The sequence below is a fragment of the Tachysurus fulvidraco genome, chromosome 2 (genome assembly GCF_022655615.1).
Source record: "Tachysurus fulvidraco isolate hzauxx_2018 chromosome 2, HZAU_PFXX_2.0, whole genome shotgun sequence".
Lineage (NCBI taxonomy): Eukaryota > Metazoa > Chordata > Actinopteri > Siluriformes > Bagridae > Tachysurus > Tachysurus fulvidraco.
The window spans coordinates 36,658,887-36,679,635 of NC_062519.1; the positions used below are offsets into that span (position 1 = coordinate 36,658,887).

A 20,749-nucleotide genomic window follows, 5' to 3' on the forward strand; every position below is an offset into this window, starting at 1 on the left:
GAAAATTCCTCAGCATGTTTGAGCTTGTTGAGAATGAGCAGATTTATTTAGTTTTTTTTAAAGGGGCGATGCAGTGAGCTGGTATTGGACACTTTGTAAACACCACCTGTTATTGAATGAGGCTTTCTGAGATGGTCTTTCATTCATTTATTCATTCTTTCATTCATTTGCATTCATTCGCTTTATATCCTCGTCAATTGTGCGTTGTGGTGGATTCAGAGTCAAGCCCGTAATCACTGTAATGAAGGCAGAATAAACTCTTTGGACTGAATGCTAGATCATTTCAGAGCACCACACACATGTACACATTCTCATTCACATCCAGTCCACTGCCTGGCATGTTTTTGGGAGATGGAAACAAACCGTAAAACCTGGAGCAAACCCATGCAGATACAGGAAGAACATAAGGAAGCTTTATTATTAAAATTTTTTCAAAAAATGCATATTGTCACAAAGCAGCTTTACAGTAATGTACAAATTTGTGGCAATTGCAGTCCATCTTAATAGTTAATAAGTGGTATTCACAGCATTCAGCATCAGGATTGGGCATGCAGGTCTGTGGAGTAGAACACTGATATTCCAGGAGAATATCTGACATCAACACGTTCAACTAGTCGATTACACACCTGCTGTTTTTTATTATTTTTCTCAGGTGTACGTTTCATGGTTGAGTCCTCATTTAAAAGTTTGTTGTTATGCATCATTAGCTATCTAACATCTGTAAGTATTAAAGAGTTCCCAGCAAAGGTACAGATAAAAATTATAGTATAATATATAATATAATAGGTGGGCACCGTGGCTTGGTGGTTAGTACGTTTGCCTCACACCTCCAGGGTTGGGGGTTCGATTCCCGCCTCCGCCTTGAGTGTGCGGAGTTTGCATGTTCTCCCCGTGTTTCGGGGGTTTCCTCCGGGTACTCTGGTTTCCTCCCTGGTCCAAAGACATGCATGGTAGGTTGATTGGCATCTCTTGAAAAATTGTTCGTAGTGTGTGATTGTGTGAGTGAATGAGTGTGTGTGTGTGTGTGTGCCCTGTGATGGGTTGGCACTCCGTCCAGGGTGTATCCTGCCTTGATGACGCCTGAGATAGGCACAGGCTTCCCATGACCCGAGAGATTGGATAAGTGGTAGAAAATGAATGATGAATGAATTAATATAATATAATATATAATATAATATAATATAATATAATACAGGTACAAATTATAATAAGGTAAAAAATGTAATTATAATATATTATATGATTATTATTATAATTATCTCAAGATCCATAAACTATAAGTTTCTTCTCTCACGCCATCAGGTGCCTAAATACCCAGAACTGAACTGTTACCGAACGAATACACACACACACACACACACACACACACACACACACACACACACATTTTGCACATTTATTGTAATTGTTCTTTAGCATCCCTGTGGTTACAACCCTCTTTTGCACAATGTTTATAACCCTATTCCTTTGCACAATGTTTTGTACAACATACAGGATGCACACTGGTCAGCGTTATATTGTGTTTTTGTCCTGTATTTGGTTTGTATTGTCTGTCTGCACTGTCTCTCATCTCGCACTGTTTGCACTATGTTGCACACATTGCACTTTATGTGGCAAAGACAACTTACTTTCAGTCCTTAGCTTGGTGTTGTTTCATGTAGCTCTGTGTTATTCTATGTAGCTCTATGTTGTTTCATGTAGCTCTGTGTTATTCTATGTAGCTCTATGTTGTTTCATGTAGCTCTGTGTTGTTTTATGTAGCTTGGTGTTGTTATTTGTAGCTCTGTGTTGTTTTTATGTAGCTCTGTGTTGTTTTATGTAGCTCTGTGTTGTTTCATGTAGCTCTGTATTGTTTCATGTAGCTCTGTGTTGTTCTTTGTAGCTCTGTGTTGTTTCATGTAGCTCTGTGTTGTTTCATGTAGCTCTGTGTTGTTTCATGTAGCTCTGTGTTGTTTCATGTAGCTCTGTGTTGTTTCATGTAGCTCTGTGTTGTTTCATGTAGCTCTGTGTTGTTCTTTGTAGCTCTGTGTTGTTTCATGTAGCTCTGTGTTGTTTCATGTAGCTCTGTGTTGTTTCATGTAGCTCTGTGTTGTTTCATGTAGCTCTGTGTTGTTTCATGTAGCTCTGTGTTGTTTCATGTAGCTTTGTGTTGTTTCATGTAGCTCTGTGTTGTTCTTTGTAGCTCTGTGTTGTTTCATGTAGCTCTGTATTGTTTCATGTAGCTTTGTGTTGTTTCATGTAGCTCTGTGTTGTTCTTTGTAGCTCTGTGTTGTTTCATGTAGCTCTGTATTGTTTCATGTAGCTTTGTGTTGTTTCATGTAGCTCTGTATTGTTTCATGTAGCTGTGTTGTTCATTGTAGCTCTGTGTTGTTTCATGTAGCTCTGTGTTGTTTCATGTAGCTCTGTGTTGTTTCATGTAGCTCTGTGTTGTTTCATGTAGCTTTGTGTTGTTTCATGTAGCTCTGTATTGTTTCATGTAGCTGTGTTGTTCATTGTAGCTCTGTGTTGTTTCATGTAGCTCTGTGTTGTTCATTGTAGCTCTGTGTTGTTTCATGTAGCTCTGTGTTGTTCATTGTAGCTCTGTGTTGTTTCATGTAGCTCTGTGTTGTTTCATGTAGCTCTGTGTTGTTTCATGTAGCTCTGTGTTGTTTCATGTAGCTTTGTGTTGTTTCATGTAGCTCTGTATTGTTTCATGTAGCTCTGTGTTTGTTTTATGTAGCTTAGTGTTTTTTCATGTAGCACCATGGTCCTGGACAAATTTTGCACATGTGATTCTTTGTAAGTGAAACGAACTTTGTTGGTCAGCTTGACTTTGACACGAGTTTGATGAGTAAAAAATAAACGTGCCTTGAATGAAGCTCATGAGATGAAATGCACAAAACCCAGTCGCATTCGTACCCTGCAGATATAGCAATGTAAATGAATTAGGACTGAGCAGGATGAGCATTAATATACATTTATTTTTGTAGTCTGATATGATGGAGCCAGGTCCATCTAGATCTTTCCTGCATGTTAATAGTGTTATTACAGCCTTGTTAAAGTGATGCATGTCCACAGATTGCTAACTCGATAAACTCTCAATGGAAAATTGCGACAGCTGGGTGTGAACTTGGCAGTTACAACCCAATTACTGCTTTAACATCAAACCTTCAATTATAAAAGAATAAGCTCCTGAACTTGCTTAATTTATGGAATTCAGTTCAGACCCAGCTGAAGTGAAACCTTCAGTTAGGTTATGTGATCTTATGAGATGGTCTTGCATTCTCACTTGTTTAAAATATTGCTTCCCATATCAGGATAAGATAAGGTCCATATTCATAAAGATTTAAAGAATGATTTCAGAGAGCTAATTTAGCCAAAAAAAATCTTATCTCAAGAGTTATAATACAACAGCTATTATATTAGAGAGGAGGCGGGGTTAAACACATTACTGGGTATGACTCATTCTTTAGAAGACTGTGATTGGTTGTCCAATAAAAAAAAAATCAGTTTGTCTCTATGTTAAGATATTTGAGGCTATTTAGTGTAGGGATTACATTTGTGACCGATCATATTAGACAACATTAGTTAACATCTGTATGTTACAAATCTAATAAATTTATTAAATGTAAATGAAAGCATCTCCGACACAGTGCAGAAATGTCATAGCGACGAATTATATCATTTCTGCTGCCAAGGCATTTCGACCATGTTTCAGAGATGTTAGAGTATCTACAAATGACATAGCTACAGAATATATATACAGTATATGGCATTTCTTTGCTGTGTAGTAGATCTTACCTGCAATATGATTGGTCACAAAAATAATCCCTATACGATCTAATCTGTGTCATCTTTTAACTCCCTATCATTATTAAATATTGTATGTGCTACATTCCTTCTCCCTCTTTCCTCTTCTTCTCTTTCTTCTGGACACTATCCTGGAAACACTAGCTGTGAAACAGAAATACACACTACATCACAAAGCTCTTTCACATCAGATGCTCCACCCTTTTCTTGCCCCAAGCTTAAAAATCTTAAGACTGATCAAACATGGATCCCAAACCGGTGAAATAGCAACGTTATCCATTGCACCACTGTCCTGCTAACTGGCATTAATCTAAAAAGCAGCTGCTTGAAAATCATTCTTAAGTGCAGTAATGAAGTTATCTTGCTCTGCAATATTTTAGCTCTGCTCTGTAGGTAATTGATACTCTGAGACTTTGTGTTCAGTCTGTAAGCCCTGATGTTCTCAGAGATGGTGTTGTTTCCATGGCTCGACCTTAGAGGTCTCTCTCTCTCTCTCTCTCTCTCTCTCTCTCTCTCTCTCTCTCTCTCTCTCTCTCTCTCTCTCTCTCTCTCTCTCTCTTGCATTCTGCTGTCTATCACAGTGCCAGTAGCCAATTGTAGGCATCTATGAGCTCATGTATGTGGAAGAGGGCAGATAGTGCTTTCACACGAACATAGTCATCGTACAGGAAGCACTTGTTAGCTTTCACCCTCTGGCCGTATGATAATAGACATGGCTGGTGTGTGGGAAATGGCGGGTGACACAACAGGGAGAAACAGATGTAAAATGAGATGCATTCTGACAGCATGAGAATGAAATAAACCTCAATCTTCTTACAGTACTATCACCATGAGTCACTCAGCTGTAAGGTTTCAGTGATCTTGTGTAAAGTGAGCTTGTAGCAGAACGTGTTTTTCCTCATGTCCTGAAATGAAATGAGTTTTGGACATTTTTCTTCAGATTGATTGGAGCTCTTTATTGTGACTATAATGCATATATGACTGTAAAGATTCAATTACAGCTGATTTAAACTTAGTTTTCCTACAAGTGATGTATGAATGCTATCTAAGAATTTAAGGATGTGATTATTTTATAATTCTTGCTTTCAAAGGACACCAAAATGCTTCAAGATCCTACACTCACACTGTAATAATAATGTACGGCTTGGATTCTGTGTGTGTGTGTGTCTGTGCACCCAGTACTCTTGCTGCAGTGTGTGTGTGTGTGAGCATGTGCCCGCTTAGTTCTCTTGCTGCAGCTTGTGTGTGTATGTGTGTGTATGTATGTGTGAGTGAGCTTAATTCTCTTGATGCATCTCATATGTGTGAGTGTGTATTGTGTGAGTGAACTAGCTCAGTATTGTTGCTGAAGCTTGTGTGTGTGTGCGTGTGAGCATGCACCCGCTCAGTTCACTTGCTCCAGCTTGTGTGTGTGTGTGTGTGTGTGTGTAAGCTCAATTCTCTTGCTGCATCTTGTGTGTGCATGAGTGTGTATTATCTGAGTGCACTAGCTCAGTACTGTTGCTGAAGCTCGTGTGTCTGTGTGTGCGTCTGTGTGTGCATGTGTGTGTGTACTGCAGTAGGGGGGGGGAGCCTGCATTATGAATGCAGTTCAGCCGGACTGAAGGCCTGAAAGACCTGAAGGTCTGCAGCACTATCAATGTTTTCTTTATACTCACGCATGGGTCTTTCACAATCACATGTTTATTTTGTTGGCTCTTTTTAACAAATCTGAAGTTTGCAGCCTAGACAATAATCCTAACAAAGACAAACAAAGACACTAACTGAGCTTTTCTGCCATACAGTGTGGTGTTACTTGGCTCTGCAGATTATCCGTAATCCTCTACGTTGCTAAAATTACAAACCTTAGACTCATGTTGTGTTGTAAAAAGTGAGAGTGCCAGTTGTCACCTCACTGTTTGACCTATTTAGTCCAAATTTACTAGAACGTTCTTACGCCACCTGAGCCGAGCCGACCCGACCAATCAGAACTCCTCTCCCACAGCTGGCCTGGAAACCCAGTCATCTCCAGCAAGTGTAAATGCACCACATGCAGAAATGAGGCCAGGAGTCCCTCTGCAGCACTGCTACAGCTTATTTCCACACACACACTTAGATAAAACTCTAACCACAACCTCAGCCACCAGGAGAAAACCTTTTGGATCATTAAGTCTTTTTTCTGTGGAAAGGAATCAAATGAAATCCAGTTAAACATCCCCATAAAGAGCAACTGGTCAGATGTTCCTCTCCTCGTGGGGATATTTGGTCCCGATTAACATGTAAGGACATACCTACACACACCGGTGCAGGAGGAGTGTGTAGTGTGTGGATTAACCTTCAGCAAGAAAGACATTGGGGCTGAATTAACTCTGGTGTGTGTGTGTGTGTGTGTGTGTGTGTGTGTGTGTGTGTACCATGTTGGCGTGTTGAATTCTCGAATCAGATTGTATCATCACTGCCAACAATTCCAGCTATAGTTCAAATAAATTTTATAAAACAAATTAACTTCATATTAACTAATTAATGTTTTTTGTTAGTGTTTTTTGTCATTCCTGTATCATGTATTTACACAGGATTAAAATGTTCTTGTTCAACAGTCTGTGTGAATTTTGTCCTCTATCGTCAAGCGCTTTTCTGCCAGATTTTTCTTGCCAACGTGACAAGATTATTATTATTATTTCTTTTCTCCTGAGGAATATCAAATATAAACTTAAGAGAAACCAGATTTCTGAACATTCTCAATAGCGACCGCTAGAGCGCGCTGTTTCCACATGCACGTGTTGGTTTTTTTCAGTGTATTCTTTATTAAACCGAGAAGTAAAGGGTTCCAAAAATTGCACCAAAGTCTGAGCAGAAGCTGCTCAGGTGATGCTGTTTGTGTTGGTCAGGTGTTAGCAGGGATGTTCTCACTAGACGTTCATTGAACAGCCCAAACCACCCCGAGACAAGGAAGGTTAACTCGCATTGTACTGAGTCCCGGTCTTGTATTTTCCCCTCCGCATTCACAGGACGGTAGATATAACGATAGTGTTCTTATTTAGTAATATTTGATAGATATGCGATTGTAGTATATAATATACTTATTGCATAGATTATTTTTAACCTCCTGCGTATATTTGTAGAAATAAACAGTCTTTAAAGTAGTATTTCTGCTTTACCCATGAGCCTTTGCTGTGCTCATTTGCATACCAGCAGTGCGACGTCAAATGGGCGGGGTTATAAAAAAAAAATCACATTTACTGCAGGCTTGTTGAGAAAATCTAACTGTTTATTACGGTTTATTTATTTATTTAGTTATTTTTTGTGTATTTATACCTTTTTGTAATTTTTGTGTATTTATACGTTATACATTTTTATACTAATTTGTCTTTGTTTTTCAGGTGGCTCTTCTGGGAATGGACATTGTGTCTGCTTTAGTCACCAGATTACAAAATAATTTTAAACCCCAAATTGGTACAGGTAAAGAAAAATAATTATTGTTTTAAACTACACAGAACTACCTTTCCTCCTTTTTTGGTAAATTTAAAATAAAGTATATAGTTTAGTCTAGATGACTCATTCAGACTCGATTCTGTAATACAAGTTGTCATAAAAAAACAAAACAAAGTGTAAGTTTTTCTTTTTTGTCCTTTTGTCTTCAGTCCTGCCCAGTTTAACAGACCGTTTAGGTGATGCCAAAGACCAAGTAAGAGACCAAGCCCATTCTCTGCTGTTAAAAATAATGGATCAAGCTGCCAATCCACAGGTACATGTTACTAGTGTTTTTTTTTATTAATTTAGGAAGAAGCCCATTGTTACACAGTGTGCTCTGATATGTTCTTTTAACACATAAATACGTGCTATCGTGTTCAGTGTAGGCCAAACTTAATTATAGTTAAAGGTATATTTCAGAAACTACAAAGCATGACATGTATTGATAAGTTATCGGCATTGCTTTATGCTTTAAACCATGTAACCTGGTCTATGCAGTATGTATGGGACCGCATGTTGGCAGGATTCAAACACAAGAACAACAGGACCAGAGAGGCTGTCTGTTTTTGCCTTATTTCAACATTAAATATGTGCGTATCACTCCACATTCTGTCTGCATGTTTATTTACATTTACATTGTTAGTAAAAGTTAAAAGTACATATAGTCAAATTAATTATTTTTTCTATTGTTGTTTTCTTTAGATATGGAGCCAGGGGTTTAACTCTGAGCAAGATTGTGCCTCACATATGTGGTCTGTTAGGAGACCCTACAAGTCAGGTATTCACGACTTACGTGTTTAAAGTAAAGTTCACGAGGTTAATTGTGATACCTTGATCTTGGGCGCCATCTAGTGGCCAGATATTATAACGCATAAAATGCAGTAAACTATTTAGGCGCATATGCTTTAAACAGTATACAATTGAGACTATTTTTACATTTATTTTCTTAGTTATTTTTTTTATCGATTATTCAGTTGTGAACAGAAACAAACAATAGCATTGCTTCAGGATTTTGGAAAGAACCATTTTTTAAACACATTTAATATATCTTTTATTTTATTGCTTTGTTTTTTTTAGTTCTTATTTTTATTTAGATTATATATATCAGCCACGGTACCAAATTAAGATAACAGATTAGGAGAGTTAATTGTAAATAAATATTTTATCGTTAATTACTGATATCTTTGATAACATTAAAAGTGTTAATGATGCATATAAAGCATACTTTAATTAATCTAATTCAAAGTTTATTTGTATGTGACAAATACAATTTGAATTTGATATTTAAAATATTAATTAAGTCTTGAACGCTTTGTAAGTAAATGTAATTCAGTGGCAGACTTTATTTAGTTAGGGATGACTTTTTTAATGTTCATTCATTCATTCATTTTCTACCGCTTATCCGAACTACCTCGAGTCACGGGGAGCCTGTGCCTATCCCAGGCGTCATCAGGCATCGAGGCAGGATACACTCTGGACGGAGTGCCAACCCATTGCAGGGCACACACACTCTTATTCACTCACACACTCACACTATGGACAATTTTCCAGAGATGCCAATCAACCTACCATGCATGTCTTTGGACCGGGGGAGGAAACCGGAGTACCCAGAGGAAACCCCCGAGGCACAGGGAGAACATGCAAACTCCATACACACAAGGCAGAGGCGGGAATCGAACCCCCAACCCTGGAGGTGTGAGGCGAACGTGCTAACCACTAAGCCACTGTGTCTCGCTATTTCTAATGTTTTATTTATTTATGTATTTATTTATTTATTTTTAAACTTCTTTCATTGACATTGATCACTGATCTATTTTCAATTTGCTTAACGGTTTCTTAAACTCACAAACAGGTGAATACTAAAAGCCACCACCAAACCTGCAGGATTGTCATGGATAGATGGTTGACTAGCCAAGACAGGTCTCTCTTGTGTAACTCATCACAAGTGCTTAATTGCAGTCTGTAATTCTGAGCCCCACATTTGTTGTCTCTTCTAAACGTAATGTTGACTGAGAAAATAAGCTCTTGCTCTTTTGCCTTTAGTATCTAATAATAGAACTGGAGCGTTGGTTATTTTTGTCTCCTAATAATATCCATTGTAACTACATTGTAATCTGACATTAGACTGTTAAACTGACAATCAGCCACAAACTTCTAACAGAAATATTGTAACAGGAAAACCGATACAACAATACAACAGAAATACCAGCTTATAGCTTATAAGCTTATTTTCATTACCTTTTCCAATTCACTATTTATTTAAATTAAGTGCATGTTTGTGTCTCAGTCTTTCTTCTCTTCTCTAGGTTCGAGATGGAGCTATGAACTGTCTTGTGGAGATTTACAGACATGTCGGAGAGAGAGTGCGAATGGATCTTGGGAAAAAAGGCTTGCCACAATCAAGGTATAACCTTTTAAAAATATATATTATGTGAGGTATACTTTTAAAAATTTGTGACCTCATCAAAATAGACTCACTGCGCACTTCGGAAATCTTCATTTTAAAGATCCCTTTAAAAGAAGTGCAGTTCCCTTTTTGATGTTCCTGCATGTGACGGAAGTTCTCATTTACAAGCAAAAAACTTTACGTTATATTCTTTCTTTTTTGTTTAGGTTGAATGTCATTTTTAGTAAATTTGACGAAGTACAGCGATCTGGAAATATGGTTCTGTCTGTAGGTGAGTGATTACACATCAGCTAAAGTCTGTATTCTTTGTTTTGGGGTTTGCAGGATTTAATTGTGTAACACTTTTAATCTGACCAGTTTGTTGCATAAGGTACAAACTACACTGCTACGCTGTTTTTTTCCCTCACTACACTGTCAGATGTGTTTTAGTTTAATCTCATCATATTATTTGTTGTTTGTTTTCTAGTGTTTTCTAAAAAAAATAGCTCAATGTGATATGATTTGTTATGTAGATTCATGCAGCCTAATGCTGCATTCACACTACAGTGATTGAATTTCCTCCAGTATTAATAAAGTATCTATCTATCTATCTATCTATCTATCTGTCTATCTATCGCAACACGATATTACATAGCAATTTCCGAAGACCGATTATGCAAATATAAAACAACTTGGTTCAGCAACTACTAATGGGAGTGAAGACAGAAGAGTGCTCATGAACTGTGGCAAAGATCACACACTGAAGAAGAAGCCTCTTTTTTTGTCACATCTGCATTATAGCACAGTTAAATTCTTTTTTCACATATTCCAAGTTTGGAGGTTGGGGTAAGAGCACAAGGTCAGCCATGATATAGCTCCCCTGGAGCAGTGAGGCATAAGGGCCTTGCCCAAGGGCCCAACAGCTGCAGCTTTGGAATGTTGGGGATTGAACTCGGATCCTATGATCAATAACCCAAAGCCTTAACTGCTTGAGCCACCACTGGCCCCTCCTTCGTCTCATATGATATGATGCATATAAACTTAAATATAAAATCTCCCTCCAGAATGTTTTTTTTTAGCGGCAATAAAATTTATGTAGCCAGATGTGGATTCTAGTTGCTCCACTCACTGATAAACGTTGTTACCATGGCAACCAATAGTAGGAACACCTACTGACGTCTTCGACAGTGTAAAGCGGCTGCTGACTTACAGCAATATAATTACTGTATGTGTGAACGCAGCTGAACAGTGACGGTTGTGCCAGGTGCTTCGATTTGTTCTTTTTAATTTATTATCTGTAGACTTCCCTGACATGTCATCAGCAGAGACTGAGTAAAATAAAGTAATGAAAATTTTCCAGTACACTTTTGAACACAGATGAATTCCCACTGATGGTACAGTGCACTTTATTTCAGGACGGTTGCAAACAGCTTTTGTTGTTGTGAATGAGATCGACAGCTTGCGCTTATGGATGCTCATCTCTGTTTTTATGTATTTAGCAGTATAGAGGACTGATACTTTTATTGGCAGTGTTACTGTGGACATCAGTATTGATGTCTAACTTTCACACTGAAAAGGTTGATGCATTCTACATTGTGGGTGATGTTTGAGTAGTTGAATAAGCAGACATTTAATTTGCATTGTTATTTAGCAAATGCTTCTAGTACATGGTGTCATTTTCAGATTGAAGTGAAGGATTATGAATTTGTTTAGCTGTGGAGCATTTAAAGTATTTGCAGTATTTGGTGTCTCTCATTCCAGAATGATGTACAGCTTGATACATTATTGACATCTTTAAGAAGACAGTCACAGAGAACGCCCCCTTCAGTTAGAGTGACTAAACAAAGGCCACACCTCCTTTACTATGACTGACAGGTAATGAGGCCACATCGTCACTGCTGAAACTGACAAGCACATTGGCCGCATCTCTCTTACTATGACCGTTAGGTACAGAGACCACACTGTTATTGTTGAAACTGGGACTTTAGCCACCCCTTCTAAATGGGTTCTGTGGTCACACCACTTTTGTTGAAACTAGCAGAAAAAAAAGACTATGCCTCCTTAAATGAGAATGGCAAGCACAGAGGCCAACCCTTCTTCACAAAGACTCAAAGAGTTTACACTTTCTTCACTGGATGATACAGATACAGAGGTACAAAGGCACAGAGTTCATGTCTGCTTCAGTAGGTCTGATAGATACAAAGGTCATGCCTCCTTTGCTGACAGACACTCTGGCCACACCTCCTTCAATGGGACTGACAGACACACTGGCCACACCTCCTTTGCTGACAGGCAGATTGACCACACCTCCTTCACTGGGACTGACAGGCAAACTGGCCATACCTCCTTCAATGGGACTGGCAGGGAAACTGGCAACACCTCCTTCAGTGGGACTGGCAGACACTCTGGTTACACCTCCTTTAATGGGATTGGCATGCAAACTGGCCACACCTCCTTCAATGGGACTTGCCAATGGCAGTGGGACTGTAAACTGGCCACACCTCCTTCAATGGCACTTACTCTGGTCACCCCTCCTTTGCATACAGACACAATGGCCACACCTCCTTCAATGGGACTGACAGGCACACTGGCCACACTTCCTTCTGTGGATTGACAGATACAGAGTCTTTACTGTAAACATTATGAACACTTCCCCCATCTATAAATATTTACACCCTCAGGCCTTGTTGTTAAGTAGCACAGTGAATAAAAGCTCTAAAGAGTCTTTCTTTCTGCTGAGTATCTGAAGAAGGAGGTGGAAGCCACTCAGTGTTTCTTTGTGCTGTATAAAGGTTAGCACACGTCAAAGCACCCATCCTCCTGCCCATACTGTAAGTTCACTAGAATGGAAAAGTCCCCTTGGTGAAGAAGATGGATGAAATGAAGAAAGAGAATAGACTGGATTAGAGGGACTGGGGTGATGTAGACGAGGAGGCTCGAACAAGCAGCTGCAGCCTCTTTTTTTTTGGAGAACGGTGGCACTTTGTATCTGCAGTCACAAGATCACACAGAGAGGGGAGGAGAAGCTGGGGAGAGAGTGAGAGGGAGAGAGGGAGGGAGCAGGAAAGACAAGAGTGAAGCTATGCAGAGCACAGGAGAGCAAACACTCGCACTTATGTACACACAGTAACTGCACTGCATCGAACATCAGCACACCGGGCATGACGTCTGGGGAAGGTAAGAGCTCTGCTAGAAGTCATTTCTAGCACATTTTCTTCTCACAATATTTATAGACTCTGGCAGGTGATTGAGATTTCACTCACACACACACACACACACACACACACACACACACACACACACACACACACACACACACACACACAAGCTGTTTCTAGACACTTGCAGCGAGTTTAACAAGCTGTTTACATAAGCTTGACTCTGACGGTTAATAGCTGTCGTCATTTTTATTAGAATTGAAGCAGGTGCACTTTAATAGACCTTCGTTATCATTTCTCCGTTCTGTGGCTTTAGGATAATGATGCTTTTGTGTGCTAGGAGCAGAAAGTTGCTGCCTGACTTAGTTTAGTTTATTGAGATGAATTCATCTTGAGTGACATCTTGCTTCGTTCCAGTTCTCATATTTCTTCCACAGGATTAACTATTGATGTTGAAGTCCTTAATTTTTTAACGTGTGCAACGTGATTAACACAAGTTGGTGTTTTTGTTTTATTTTATACAGTATCATTTTTTCAGACTGCATATGAGTACATGGTTTGTGGTATAATTTTATGAAATTTTTTCTTAATCTGAAGCAATCAGGGACATGAAAGAACATTTTATTTACCTCAATGACAATTTCTATTATTTCCTTTTAGGATCTCATTTTTCTTTGAAATTTTTCTATACACATTTAATGAGGTTGTATACGACAGGATAAAATCAACCAGCATATATAGGGGTTTTCTATCATGGTTTAGCATCAAGCACTTAATAGTAGCTAATTTAGCTCTGAGTATTTTTTTTTTATTATTATTCCTGTCAAGCAGGTTTCAGTTTAAAGAGAAACATTAATAGTTATATACAGCTAAAGTAATATCAAATACACTAATCTGTGTGGAAATTAGTTGTTTGTTTTACATGTTACATGATAGTCTCCATTGAGGAGTTAGCCAAACAAGCTAACTGTAGCAATGTGCACTCACCATTTAAACAAACAATTTCTGTTATTTCCTTTTCAAGTTTTAACTTTTCTGTAGACAATTTTAATGAAAGGTTGTACATGACAGGATTAAAGGAACCAGTGCTTATATTTATGAGCATCAAGCAGGAAATAGGAACAAATTTATTAAGTTCCAATGAGAAGCATTAACCTTTTCTAAAGCAATCTGAAATTCACTATTCACTGTGAAAATGAAAAAAAGTTACATGCCAGTCGGTAGTAGATTTGTTAGTAGATTAGCAAAACAAGCTAACTGTACTAGCAGAATGTACTTTCTAATTACTATTAAATATTACAAATTAAAATCACATTTAATAAAAGGTTGTGTGTGACAGGAATGAGTGGTTTTTGTTTCATTTATCAATAGGAGCTTTATGACTTTCTTCACAGTGTCTTTATACATACTGAATGAGAAGTTGTATGTGACTGGATATGATGAATGCATGTTTATAGGTTTTCCAGTTTTGCATGTGGATCAGTAAAAGGAAACTAAGAGCAGATAGGAACTAGGGCTGTGTTTGTGGAACTGATGAAATGGTGGCCCACACAAATAGGAATTAGACATGTGGGTGTGGAACTGATGAAATGGTGGCCCACATACGGTAGCATAGGATTGCTCTGAGGAATCCTTGGAGCCAATCGTTTGGATTTGCTGCTTTACTGTGTCACAGTTTTTATTGCACACAGCTGAGAAATCTCAATTTAAATGTTGCTTGTTGTGCCGTCACTGAAATTGTGGCTCTTTGTCACTTATGTTTATTAAAATGAAGTCTCACCTGCTGTAATATTGCTTGCTAGTGTGAATGTAGGGATAGGTTTGGCCTTGAATCAAATCTGTGTGTGTTGGAGTGTGTGTATGTGTGCAATTATGTGTGTGTGTGTGGCTCACTGGCAAAGGAAGTCTGAAGGGTATCACTTGTTTGACTGATGCTTGTGTGTGTGTTTGTGTGGCTGCCTGGCAAAGGAAGTCTGAAGGGTATGACTTGTTTGACTGTTGCCTGTGTGTGTGTTAGTGTGTGTGTGTGTGTGTGTGTGTGTGTGTGTGTGTGTGTGTGTGTGTGTGTGTGTGTGTGTGTGTGTGTGTGCGCGTGCACGCGTGTGTGTGTATGAAAGGCTGCCTGGCAAAGGAAGTCTGAAGGGTATCACTAGGTTGACTTTTGTGTTTTCAGCAGCCTGTGTATATGTGCTGAGCCCACACACAGTGACACTGTTCTCCAAAACAAGAGCTTCTTTTTATTTAGGATGTGTTTCTTCACCAGCTTTAACACTGGGTTTTTAAAGCTTATGAGAGAAAATCATGTGTCTTTGAGAGCAGATGATGTGAAATTTCATTTAGAGTAATTTAATTTAATATTTAGCCTGTTCCATGGTCACTTGTCAGCTGTGACAAAGCTCAGGAGAGCACTGTTACCATTGCTACCATTCTGAATAGTGGATCGGTTTGCACTGAACAGAAGCGTCCTGTGTTTCCTGTTCTCTTTTTGTCTGAGCCAGAGCTGGAGTAACCACAATGCAGTTCTCCTGGGTGACTACGACTGGGCTTTTTGAGGTTTCTGTGCCTCAGCAGCTGCAGTTATACATACACAATGTCCATGTGCAAAAACCAGGATGCATTAGAGATTTAAACAAACTAGGAAAGAACAATTTATAATCTATTTGAAAGCAAGACCATATTTTTTTATAATTAAAATGATATGATGATGAGTACAAATATAGAAACAACAACAATAAAAACACGGTTACTTTAGTTGTTAGCACATTTTCTTCGCACTTTCAGGGTTAGGGGTCTGATTCATGTGTCTGAGGAATTTGCAAGTTGTTGTACCTTGAGGGTTTCCACTGGGTTCTCTGGTTTCCTTCAGCAGTCTAAACAGTGAACTGGCATCTCTTAATAGTCCACAGTGTTTGAGTGTGTGCGTGATCGGTTGGCACTGAAGTAAAATGACACTTCTATTATTTTATTTCATTTTATAATTTTTTTTTCTTTTTAAATTTTATTTTTATTTTGACTCTTTTTATAACACAGACGGTCACAAAAAAGCATTTCATTCCATGTCGTACTGTGTATGATGTGATAAATGAAACTGCTACAGAATAAAAAATAAAAGATAATAGAAAATAGATGGATAATAATAATAACATTATTATTAATATATTATTGTTGTTTTGTTGTTGTTGTTATTAACACTTAAGACTTAAGAATATTTATGAGAGAATATTTTAAGAATAATGATACAGAATAAACTGACTTCAAATAAAAATAATATTTTGTTATCTTTACCAATAATGTCAATAATCTTGTTGACTGTTTACATCCAGAGTGGCTTTATATACAGTCTCTTTCAATAGGTTTTACTCCAAGTTCTTTTAGTGGACCCAAGTGGAAGAACTCAAAAGTTATTTTTTGGTTAAAACAACTGATTTACTTGACCAGCTATGCACTTTACGCACATTTCCTCCTCCTCATACTTATTAGTACACTCTGGTCTTTATGAATGGCTACAGCTCTGTGGTTAGGAATGTTATTTACAGTAGAAAGCCATCTTCAGTGTCTGAGCATTAACACAGTGATCTGAGAGGCCTAATATGGAGCTACCTGAAACCAGACTGATTAGACATGCGGATAACAAAAATTAGGCCACATTTTAAGAGATATGTAAAGGACACTTTCTGACCTAGTTACAACCTACTTTTTGAATGTTGACCTTACTCAAAAAAAGTAAATTAGGACATTATTGTGTCTTCATTTCTCTGTGAACCCTTCACAGGCTATTGTTTATTATTAATTAAATTGAATTGAACATTGTGCAGCTTTGAGCTTTTGTTGCTTTGATTGAGTTTAAGTTGAATTGCAGGAACGATCTCTAACCCAAACCAGCTCTTTCTTTTTTGACCTCTCAATGCGTCGAGCTGAGGCATCATTCTGTAGCATTTCAGTTTATTCTGTGCATCTCTGCAATTTTTATTGCAAGCGTATAATTTCCATCTCAAGCTGAGAAAGTCCAAACTCAGCAAGTCGAGTCTGTGTGGAATGTGTTGATTGCCGGGTTCAGTCTTTGCTATGTGTCTTGGCTGATTTGTACTCATTTTCCGAATTATGGTACGAGCAGTCAGCTGTCACAAAGAGTTAGTGTGTGGCGTTGCCGTCTAGTGTTTATGCCAGAAAAGACACTGAACTTTCTCTTTAAATAAAAATAACATGCATATGCATACTATGTGCATGTTTTACATACTACTTTACTGATATCGTTAAACATCCAGTGACAGCAAGGAGTCACAGCAATAAAAACTAAGTCACTTCACATATCTGGAATATTTCAGATACTCACATCTCTAGCTCTAGGATGATACTTTAGAGATAAAGACTGCCACCTTGTGGAGAAAGAATATAAGGAGTTGAAATGAAACGTTCTCTCAGATCAGTTTCTAACCTTTCGTTTTAAACTGTTTTTGAGCTTGGATTTTATACATTAATCTGAAATTGGCTTTCATGGCTGAAATGCAGTGAATTCTCTCTCCCAAACACTGACCAAGTAACTTAGGATGTCTGTTATATTTATTTATTTTTCCACATTTATATCCCATATAATCTCTTTTTCTAAGGGCATCTCAAATCAGTTTCTTACACTGACCATCTTTTAAAGTTAAATAGTTGCTAGCATGATTTATTTTAATACCAAAATTAAGTATCTATTCCTCCTTTACTGTCTTGGTATATGAGTTATTTCTCTAGAAGTTTTAATGTGGTACTGTTATTGTTTTGGTGGCACATTTTGGCAAAACGACATCACAATGCTTTTTATAGTATTTAATTTTTTTAATACTTTCCGGTATAAATCATGTATACAGGAAACATGTGGTACTGATCGTGTTTGTCCTGTGCTGTTTTGTGTTTGTGTAGTCGATCAAACTTATTATACACAGGATAAGATAAACCTTTTTTATCCCACAGTAAGAAATTCACTTATTACAGAATGAATCAGTAGAATGTTTCTTGATTTTTTCTTTGTATTTTTCTGATCTTGAACTTTTGGCTACGAATAATGAGTTTTTGAATAACAACTGTGAATTTCCACCACCCCTGTGTCCTCGATCACATGGCATCTACCAACTGGGGAGGGTGAAGGCTGACATGTGCTTCTTCTGTGACACAAAAAGCTGCATCTTCATGAACTTCTGCTCATGCAGCATAACACACTTGATGTAAAGTGCCATGTACTGTATGTCCCCGCTTCTACATACATGAGCTGACAGCGGAGAGGCAGTATGCTGTCCCTTTTCATCTGTTGGACTTGTAGCTGTGAATGGCTATGGCACAGATTGTGGCACTGATGTGTCTCATAATCTCCAGATGATAGGGTGAACTCTTATGTCTTGTGCTACATGAGAATGAAATGATTACTTTCTGTTTGTCATAAAGAGATGTTCCTTACTTATTCATGTTCAGGAGCTCAAGCTCCTTCTTCTAGCTGTCTGTGATCCGTCTGTCCATCTGTCTGTCCTTCCATCTGTCCAAGAATATTGCACAATATTTCAAGAAAGAGTGGTTGAATTTTTATAAGATTCATATGGAATTATGACCAGCAAATGAAACGATTCAAATTTGGGATTAATCCAAATGGAAGGGTCTTAAGTTCAGGCGTTAAGTTCAGTACCTCCCTTTAATTTTGAAGTATAATTTTAAGGATGTTCCTGCTATAATACCTGATTGGTGTCAAGTTCTATACTTGTTTTCATCATCATCATCATCATAAACATTATCTAGCAATTTATTAATTACTAATATAAAAAGTTGTAAGTCATAAAAACAAATTTAGTTGATTTTCAATTTAAATGAGGTGTATAATATTATTCGTCATGTAAGTTTTGAGTATTGTGTAGCTTGTTAGCCCCTCCCCTCAGCTGTAATATAGAGATCAGACCAGGTTTCTACTTTCTGCTAACCCAGTTTACTCCATCAGCACACTGTGTTCCAATAGCAGGGTCCGTTCACTGACTCATTTTCTCTGGTGACGCATCAGATTGTGTCTGCTGTTAGTGTCAGGATGCTTTGGGTGCAGATTCATCAGACGTGTATTATTACAGTGACTGAGCACTTTAGAGGGGCAGATGGTTTGATCTCTAATCAGCCAGTGACATTTTGGGAAGACAGTGGGTGATATGAAACAGAGTGTAATGCTTGAACATGCTATAACTGTCTGCTTACTGTTTAGCATACACTTTTGTTTTAATATCAGTCTACTGTAAATGTACAGTTTATGTTGACAAATACTAATCTTTACCCCAGTTCCCTTCAAGCTAAATAATATTTATAGAAATTGAGATGTGATCGATTCTTCTGATGGCAGGTGTGTGTGTGTATGTGTGTGTGTGTGTGTGTGTGTGTGTGTGTGTGTACAGGTAGAAAATCAAATGTGGCCCTGTTTCCATAGTTACATTTAACAAATTTAAAAGAACTAACATACCACAAATTATGCGAAAGGAAATCATAGCACGCTTTTCAGGTAGCCTAAACGAGCTACCTCAGCTAATTGTTTTGTCAAGCTAATGCTAAAACACAGCTGGTAGCAGCGATGGTCTCTCTGCTAGTAATGTATTAGTAGTTGTAGCTGTGTCAACATTAAAACACAATGAATAATTGATTAATATTTTTTCTTAAAAAGCTCTTTAGTTTCTGTGGCAGCTTATATAATTTAAAAACGTGTGTCATGCTAAGTGTGCTGTTGCTTTATTTACATTAACCTCCTGGTCCAAACTGAAGAGGTTTTTGACTGACTGCAGAACATTTTCTACCACTTCCTGTTATAGTTTTTTGGTTTTAACAACCAAGAGATGAACATTTTGGAGTTGTGATAACTGAAATCAGAGATAAATCTGAGGGATCTGTGTAATTATAACAGCAGCTCTGACTCTAGCAGTAACTCCTGCTATAATACAGTCCAAAGGTATGTCCAATGATTTGTATAGCACTTTTAACAATGGACATTGTCTCAAAGCAGTTTTAAAGAACATAAGAAATATAGCACAAATGTTTTATATTATACAACGATTAATATTATACAAAAGTTTAAGATTAATAGTAGACAGATTTGAATTTGTTTGCATTTATCCCCAATGAGCAATTCTGAGGTGACTGAGGTGACTGTGGTGAGAAACAACTCCCTTAGATGGAAGCGGAAGAAACCTTGAGAGGAAACCTCATCCTCAACCTCATCCTCATTTGGGTGACACTGGAGGGTGTGATTATAAGGCTTAAGGACACATCGACATCCTTCAGACACATTTGTTGCTTTTCACTGGGTATATTAAAATGTGGATTATGATTGTTCCCCTGCAGTATTGGTCTGATTTTAAACTGAAATCCAGTGCATTTGTTTTCATCTGTCTTCATCCCAAACACACATAGCTCATGCTACATGTGTTCACCGGAATCACGGCACAGTTCAGGTACAACAGGTGGTCTCAGGTTTAGCACAGATGTCATATTACCAATTTCTGTGATCTGTGTTAGAATAAACTGTCAGTGTGAAACTGAGATTGATCCTTGGTATCACCTCGAAACCATGAAGATTACTTTGTGCTGCAATTGCAATGAATCGTTTTGAACTCAAGAACAAATGATAACGTCAACAAGATAGACTTCATCTTACAACTAGAATGAAATATTTGACTATATAGTACACAGTTGTAAGAGGGAAATTAGGAAAGAGGTCTCTTCCTTCTATCATCTCAGGAAGTTTTTCTTCACTACCATAATTTCTGGCTTGATCATTAGGGGTCATTTAAAAATGTTTTCATTTAAATCCTTAAATTTATAGATTTCTGTAAAGCTGCTTTGTGACAGTGTGCAATATTAAAATCACTATACAGAAAAAAATGTACTGAATTCAATTGAGTTTATGTTAATTGTTGTTTTAATTCATTAGCATTTTTATAGTAACCCATTCATATCTTGTATGGCG

The 20,749-nt window shown here is 37.8% G+C and overlaps 1 protein-coding gene and 1 non-coding gene across 32 annotated transcripts in view; one reads left to right on the plus strand and one right to left on the minus strand.

Annotated features, from left to right (window-relative positions):
- Nucleotides 1-20,749, plus strand: part of LOC113653738 (CLIP-associating protein 1-B-like) — a 64,012-nt gene that overhangs the window by 10,927 nt on the left and 32,336 nt on the right. For 30 of the 31 annotated variants that reach the window (XM_027163529.2, XM_027163554.2, XM_027163570.2 and 27 more), the window contains exons 3-8: nucleotides 7,149-7,227; nucleotides 7,410-7,513; nucleotides 7,738-7,829; nucleotides 7,942-8,017; nucleotides 9,546-9,643; nucleotides 9,853-9,917. In XM_027163529.2, coding sequence (XP_027019330.1) covers nucleotides 7,149-7,227; nucleotides 7,410-7,513; nucleotides 7,738-7,829; nucleotides 7,942-8,017; nucleotides 9,546-9,643; nucleotides 9,853-9,917 — 514 coding nt within the window. Of the gene's footprint in view, nucleotides 1-7,148; nucleotides 7,228-7,409; nucleotides 7,514-7,737; nucleotides 7,830-7,941; nucleotides 8,018-9,545; nucleotides 9,644-9,852; nucleotides 9,918-12,651; nucleotides 12,803-20,749 lie in introns of those variants that run through there. The other variant, XM_027163702.2, reaches the window with a different exon arrangement.
- LOC113654587 lies at nucleotides 6,592-6,723 on the minus strand. Its single transcript, XR_003443430.1, has one exon. It is a non-coding gene; the product is annotated as a U4atac minor spliceosomal RNA (small nuclear RNA).